The sequence below is a fragment of the Chelon labrosus genome, assembly GCF_963514085.1.
Source record: "Chelon labrosus genome assembly, chromosome: 6".
Taxonomy (NCBI): Eukaryota; Metazoa; Chordata; class Actinopteri; order Mugiliformes; family Mugilidae; genus Chelon; species Chelon labrosus.
The window spans coordinates 10079743-10087457 of record NC_140342.1 but is presented as its reverse complement, the minus strand read 5'-3'; the positions used below and the strand labels follow the sequence as shown (position 1 = coordinate 10087457).

The following is a 7715-nucleotide window of genomic DNA, read 5'->3' as shown; positions in this document are numbered from 1 at the left end:
TTCTCCCTGCGCAGCTTCCTGCGTTGTGGCCCGCATTAGCAGATAATGTAATTCACCCATTAGTCTCAATCCATCCCCGTTGTTGGCCTCCCTTGTGTCTTTTCATTCCGCCTTTTAAATGGCAAGAATAGTTTCCTACTTCCTCCCTTGTGGTAAGGTGCTGCTTTTTTTACGGTTTTCTGCTGTCCCCTATAATTCCTCACCCCGCCCCCCACTTTTACTCCTCTGTAAAAAAATCCCCCTTGTATCAACTGAAAGCACACAAACCAGACGAGTGACTCCCCTCTGTAGGTAATGTGTAAACTTTTTTTGGGGGGGGGGGGGATCTTGTGGAGGGGAAACACCTTGTTTGTTTGAGCCTGTCTGCACACATCTCTGCACATCCTGATCCACTTAAAATACCAGGGCTGATGCCAAGATGGGTTTTCCATTTTTAACCGAGAAGATAATGCTACTATGTAAAGCTTTTGTGGGGCCAGGGCTTGGTTTGACTTCCACCTTGCTGGCTTCTGACTTTGTGCCGTTTCCTCTCTAAAAAGGGCATTTAAACTGGCATCATATCTGGCTGCGGTCTTGCTCACCCTTGACACAGTCTCAGAGCTTCTCACCTTCAGCTGATTTGTTGTTTTTTTTTCCTTTCTGCATTCCTTAGCCGTGCCCTTGTATGGGAGAGAGAGGGTCGTGTCCCCTCCCCAAATCTCCACGAAACGACTCATGCCTGACGTAAAAGCCTAGATTTCCTCTGTCTGTTATCCGCTGATGTCCTTCAAGACGGAGGGGGGGCGAGAAGCTCACTTCTTTGGCATTTCCTGCCATCAGTGGCGTATTAACTACAGTGTGAAATGTGAGGAATTCACCCCCCCCTCCCCCTTTTTTACCTTTTGCTGAAAACGTAACTCTCTGTCTGGCTGCAGTAACTATTATAAGATAAGATAAGAATGGGACTTTTTTTATACCTGTGGGGGAATTACGGTGTTACAGCGGCAGGGAACAACAGTGCGAAATACAAAAAATAGAATAAGATAGAAAAGAGAAACTGTATAAAAGTAAATACCTCATGGTTTAAGTAGCTAACCAAAAGTTGAAAAAAGCAACTGGTGTAAATAGAGGGTTGAGGTGGTAAGGAGGCTGAATAAAACAAACTCCAGTAGGAGTTGCACGAAAGAGACATGAGGTAATGACAGGGAAGAGTTGTCATATACTTGTATATTGTCAGAGTTTATATTCATTCATTGGATCCGCTTCATTCATCTCTTTCATGCTCCGTGGGCTGCATTCCTCGCTCGTTGTAAAATCGCATGCGTTGGATTCTTTGCGGGCAATTAAAATAACCAGGGTTGTTTTTTTTTTAATATGCGGAGAAGTGACTGAAGGAAATGTAATTAGAAGGTTGACATTCCTGAAGAGTGCAACCAGCTGTGAGCGGAGCGCAGCCGGCTTCTGTGTATGTAGTAGGTTACTCTGCGGCTGAGCTTGCCCTCGGGACAGAGAGACATTGTTGGTCGGTTTGTCATTCAATACTTTTTTCTTTTTTCTTTTTTTTTTCTTTACTGGAGAAGAAACGTTTACCTGTTTCACTCTACCCCAGTGTCTGCTCTCCATCTTGTCACACACGACCATGGTTTACGTGATCGGAACCGTGAATGGCCTCTTTCAGGGGCGGCGTAGGGTGTTTCTTACGTTATCAATTGGAAAAGCTTGTAAATGGGAATAACACCTTGAAAGGGACACGTTTGCCAAAAAGTCGGCCTTTGTACCGTGTCTAAGCTCCTCAAAAATCCTTGGCCTTTTGCAGCAGCTGCCTTCCTGTGGAGAATTCAGCAGTTTACCGAACAGGATGTCCGTCGTCGGTGTGTGTGTCTTGGGTCATGTCGCTTTTTTATTTTTTTTTTATTTTATTAAATTTGATTTGAGGGCTAAGTAAGACCATATCCCTTCTGCAGACACAGCATGTTGCCCTGAGGCAAATGGAAACTCCAGGAGGGCCGTGGAACACGATAACAAGCTGTCAAAATAAAAACCACAACAATTTCTGTGAAATGTTGTTGGATTTTAAAAGAACTTCAAATATCAAGTGTGTGTTCAAGTGGGGGTTCACCCAAGACGGGCCTTATCCTTTCTTCTGCTAGCCAAACAAAGAAGCAGTGTGAATGCACGTCTTGTTTAAAAAGCCACCTTGTGGAACACATGTGACCTTTGACCCCTCTTTCTCTCTTGCTCTCTCTCTCTCTCTCTTTCTCTTTCTCTTTCCGACCAGATTGCGCAAAAGTACGACCACCAGAAAGAAGAGGAGCTCCGGGTCTGGATCGAAGACATCTCCGGCTGCAGCATCGGGGCCGACTTCCAGAAAGGCCTGAAAAATGGAGTCATCCTGTGCGAGTAAGCAGGGAGTCCTTCACGCCCAGCCGCCAGTGGTTCTATCATCTGTTTTTAATCTGTCTATTTTTCCCTTTCCTTTGTGTTGCAGACTCATCAACAAACTTCAGCCAGGCTCTGTGAGAAAGATCAACCAGTCAGCACTGAACTGGCATCAGGTGAGCTGGCTGATGACACATGCTTTTCAACCTACTAAGGGTGCGACGGGCTCCTTTGGTAGCAGTTCTTTGAAACTAGTGATGCATGACGTTGCATGCAGTTGTGACTTGCTCTTGCACATAGTTCACAAATATTTCCCTGTGCTGTCGGTGCACTGAATCATGCCACCTCATGGTTATACACACTCATATTTGAGATCTCTTTAAATTCGGACAGCTGTTTATACAGCTATAGCTTATCAGTAAAGATATGAGGTGGCATTCAAAAATCCCACGGCTATCAGCATAAATCCTGTTCAAACATGGCGGTTGACCTTGTTTATATTGGTGTGTTTTTTGTTTTTTAAGCTGGAGAACCTGACGAACTTCATCAAAGCCACCACCACCTACGGCCTGAAGCCTCACGATATCTTCGAGGCCAACGACCTGTTCGAGAACGGCAACATGACGCAGGTCCAGACGACGCTGCTCGCCCTCGCTAGCATGGTGAGCCTCCACCCGTCCGGCACACAATCTGCCGCACGCGGCTACTGTTTCTGTTTTGCTTTTGGTTGGATTTTAGTCCGTCTGACGTGGAAAAACATCTGCGTCGTCTTTTCTCTCAGGCCAAGACCAAGGGCTGCCAGTCACGGGTGGACATCGGAGTGAAGTATGCCGACAAGCAGGAGAGGATGTTCGACGAGGAGAAGATGAAGGCTGGACAGTGCGTGATCGGCCTACAGGTAGACTTCTTTTAGATGAAAACGTTTTAAAAAACATGAGTTGCCTCCATTTAAACGTTTATTTTAAATGAGACGACCACCTTTTTATTTAGAGTGAAGTTTATGTTGAACTTGAGCTAGGTCGGATCAAATTTTACCCAAGTTTTTTAGCAAAGATGTCTTAAAATCTACGACATCCGTTTTACTAGTGTGAAGACTGTGGCTGCTTTTCAAGCTCACGTGTTCGAGAAGCTGAGATCACAACTTCACGGGGCGAAACTAAACTAAACACGATCCGTGTCGAGCGTAGCATTCTTGTGTATAAGAGGCAGTCATTGTTCTCGAGCTTGTTTTGCTGTCGTTTCCGTTGCCAGGGAGGATGTCAAGTAGATATGAGGCTTGCCTAAACGGTGAGTGAGGAAAACTTGCAATACGACTCACTGTATTGAAATTTTGAGTGAGTGAACAGTAGCAAGGACAGACAGCTGACTGAAACCATCATGATTATGTAACCAGTGGTGCGGTCAGGTTGTTTTAAGTCATACATTTGATGTATCCGGGGTTTAATTTTACATTTCTGTTTTCAGATGGGAACCAACAAGTGTGCCAGTCAGGCTGGTATGAACGCGTATGGCACCAGGAGGCACTTATATGACCCTAAAGTTCAAATCCAGCCCCCAATGGACAACACAACCATCAGTCTGCAAATGGGAACCAACAAGGGGGCGAGTCAGGTACAGAAACACGTTTTAAAACTCCTCGTAAATTAAATGTTGTGGGACTGCAGTGGAAATGAGCTCAAGGGCTTTGCTTGTTCCTAGTTCTTTTGCTGCTGTAAACGAGCGTCATGTTTAGTCTTGTAGAAAGCTGTGAACTCCTGGATTGTCAACAAGGCAGGGCTGACACTTGATCATGGGGGTTTAGTGAAATCAGACGTTCTGTTTGGAGCTTTTTAATCTGTGTACATGACAAATAACCTAAAATGTTACTGGGACAAAGTCAGTTTTAAATGTGGTTTTCTTTTTCCCCTCTATTGACCGTAGGCTGGGATGACGGCCCCGGGGACAAGGCGTGCCATTTACGACCAGAAGCTGGGCACAGACAAGTGCGACAACAGCACCATGTCCCTACAGATGGGGTACAGCCAGGGAGCCAACCAGAGCGGCCAGAACTTTGGCCTGGGGCGCCAGATCTATGACGCCAAGTACTGTCCTAAAGCCGGAGAGGTCCCGGAGGAGCAGAACGGAGCCAGTGGTGTCCGCGACTACATCCCAGATTACCAAGATGAGGGTTACCAAGGTTACCAGGAAGAGGAGCAGGTGTACCCAGACGAAGGGACGGATTACTAAGGGCAAAGAGGGAGCTGAGGAAGGGGGAAAGGGAGATTGTATGAAGGTGGCATGTTCTGCAAGAAAACCTCAAGGCGGGCAGGTGGTTTATTTTTTATTTTTTTTTTATATGTATATCCATGGGATGTTGCACCTTTTTTTTAGGTCATGTCCTTTTTTTTTAGTATTGAAAGAAATAGTTTTCTTGCCCTTATTTGTGCAAAGCCGTTGTTACACATATCATGATGAACTGTATTTCTGTGATTTTTATATTTAAAGTGACCATGAAAAGCCAATCCTTTGGCTTGGGTAGTTCTCTATCCCAGGGATTTTTTTTTACGTGCCAAACCCCTACTTCTTTTTTTTTTTTTTTTTTTTTGTTTCCTTCCCCTCCCCCTCCAGTGTTATTTGCTGACTCATTAGCTGTATTAAGGGAGATCCCGAGGTCTTTGCAAGAGTAACATGAAAATAAAAGTGAAACAATAGGGAGATTTATATATTTCTTTTTTGTTTTGTTTTGTTATCTTAAAACACCTGTGTTTCTTTTGTAGCTGTGTTAAAAATTCCTTTGAATGAGAATGTACATTTCTTATTGTTCGGTTACTTCAGATCATCCCTTCAGTGTTGGTCACTCGTGTGGCTAGAAACAGTTTTGGTCGTTGAGACAGATGAGGGAACAGAAAAGATTTCTTAGAACAAACAAACAGTCTTAACCTTTTGAATTCTGCCTTTACTCTTTCTCTCTTTTTTTAATTTTTTATTTTTTTTTTATCCTCTAATGGAGGAAATAGTTCCTCTGTTTGCATAACCAGTCCAACTGGAGAGAGGCTTGTTGTCTTTGGACTTAAGACGGTGGGGGAGTAGATAAAATAATACTCGAGTGAAGTTTTGAACATTCCAAGCAAGAATACTGGATTCTTTTATATTTTTTTTTTTGACGGTGAATTAATAATGTGTTAAGTGAATCATTCTTAAATATTGGTTGATGTGCGAACCAATCATACAATTTATATTTGATCATTTATGATGATTATTTATGCTTATTTGTGATTTGAACGGGGGGGAGGGGGGCTGTTTTGTACCTTGATTTTGAATTACATTTGGTATTGGACTATACATTTTTTTTTTTTTCCTCTGGGATAATCTGTATGCCAGTGAGGGGGGGAAAATGTTTGAACTGAGATGTTATGATGTTGCGAGTACATTGTAATAAAAACTTGTATTCAACATGTTTGTTTGTGAATGGAAACGTGCTGCTGCGATGACGAATTATGGCCACTAGTTGTCGCTGTTTGTCGCGCACCCTGTAAAAATCAAAAATTTATTAGGCTCTGATCTTTTTTGAACATTCATTGACCAAACTTGCATTACAGTATGCCACGCGATAGCTTTCCTAACAATCAAGCTTACAAACCGAAACCGAAGGGAAACACCTGGCACAAGGATGGGTCTGTCTAAGATATAAGACTTTATTAATTCCCCATTCAAGGGGAAATTTAGGTGTCAGGGCTGGACAAGAGGGTGCAGAAAAACAACTTGGTTTAAAAACATTAAAGGTGCAGGGAAATATGTGCATTTGCTGTGCCAAACCTAACTAAAGTGAAAGTTGAATATACACTACAGACATCATGAATAGTGACAAATAGAAGTGACTGGATGGATAAATAAAGGTTCTGAGACCTAGACAGATATATTGTCCAGCGGATTTAGGTGGTCCTGTAGGTGTGGAGGAAAGCCAGACTGTGCTGATGGGAAAGAGGAACTCCAGTAGTCCTCCATCTATCACTTCCACTTAATGGGAATAGAGCAGCATTGTTTAGATGTAACTAAGAAATATAATATATGCTTTATGTAAGCCTACAAGTCCATCACAAAATGATACAAACAGGAAGTGTTGTGAAACATTAACTCTCAGTGGGCCGGCTTAGAGAGCTATAATCATAGCCTGAGACTGTGTCTAAATACTGTAAGTCATCCATCTCCAGACACTGTTGTGGGACATAAATATAAAGAATTCTGAATACAACAAAGCAAAATACATCCCTCATCTTCATCGCCTGTATCCACTTGTCCTATCCTGTCATCAGGCGAGAGGCGGGGTACACCCTGGATAGGTTGCCAGTCTTTCGCAGGGCAAAAATACATCCCTAAAATGTTAATTTATACTATACAATAACAGAATTATGTTGAAGTGTAGGGAATATGATTTATGCGGTGACTCACAACCCCAGTGCAACTGTTTACCTGCAAGAAGGTGATTGCACATCTAAATTCCAAGTAAGTTCATTTACATGAACAAGGTTGTGAAAGAACACCACAACTTCCTCGACAAATTACCACGCGCAACAGGAGGAAAACCACTACAACTATTGTTATTGTTAGTGTGGCTCTTAGTTTAAGTCACCTAACCAGTGTGGCAGCTGTTTTCTATCTTATGTTCAGCAGTTTAGGCCGATGCTTTTGTACTTTTGCCCTCCAGCTTTATGAAGACTCACCTTGTGATTTCTTGCCCATTCAGGCACTTGCTTACCGTGTGAAGCCATGTTGTATCAGACACAGCTGAAACCAAAATGGCTGCAAATAGGTTATTTTATAACATGGCTCATTAAGTTGGTCTAAATTAGAATTTATATGCGTAAATCACATGGGCAAATTAGTTTAAGGCACATTCATAATTTATAATTTACAGATTTTAAACAATAGCTCATGTCTACAATTGTAATGACGGTTTACACATCATTTATATGGCTTCCATGCAAGGCTTCTGGCTTCAGAGTCAAAGGGTCACAAGATAAATGAGGACTTAAAGTGGGAATATATGACGGAATAGGAATGAGGAAGCTATTTTTATTATATATATATATATTTTTTTTTTTTTTTTTTTTAATTAAACCGTCTAATAGGTTTATAAGGGTTAATAGGGGTGGTGAAGTTACATCAACTAGAAAATACAAGTCCCTCAAAATTCTTTATCTTTACTTTCCACGGCTGTGTTGCATTGTCCAGTTATAATTTTTTTCGTCATACGCTAATAATACAGTTGAATGTCGTTTTTTGTTCAGTTACTGTCTATATTCCGGATATGCAGATCTTAAACTGCGAAATCTTTGGTAAAACGAACTAAAAATGAAATCAGGACACGTCGGTAAAAC

At 42.2% G+C, this 7715-nt stretch overlaps 1 protein-coding gene across 1 annotated transcript; it reads left to right on the top strand.

Moving 5' to 3' along the window:
- Nucleotides 1–1618: 1618 nt before the first annotated feature.
- cnn2 (calponin 2) lies at nucleotides 1619–5791 on the top strand (the record flags this gene model as incomplete). The annotated part of the gene is made up of 7 exons (XM_084547190.1): nucleotides 1619–1639; nucleotides 2258–2379; nucleotides 2468–2534; nucleotides 2883–3020; nucleotides 3140–3256; nucleotides 3823–3969; nucleotides 4279–5791. 7 exons carry the CDS (start codon nucleotides 1619–1621, stop codon nucleotides 4582–4584), a joined length of 918 nt encoding a protein of 305 aa, XP_084403316.1. The 3' UTR covers nucleotides 4585–5791.
- Nucleotides 5792–7715: the final 1924 nt, after the last annotated feature.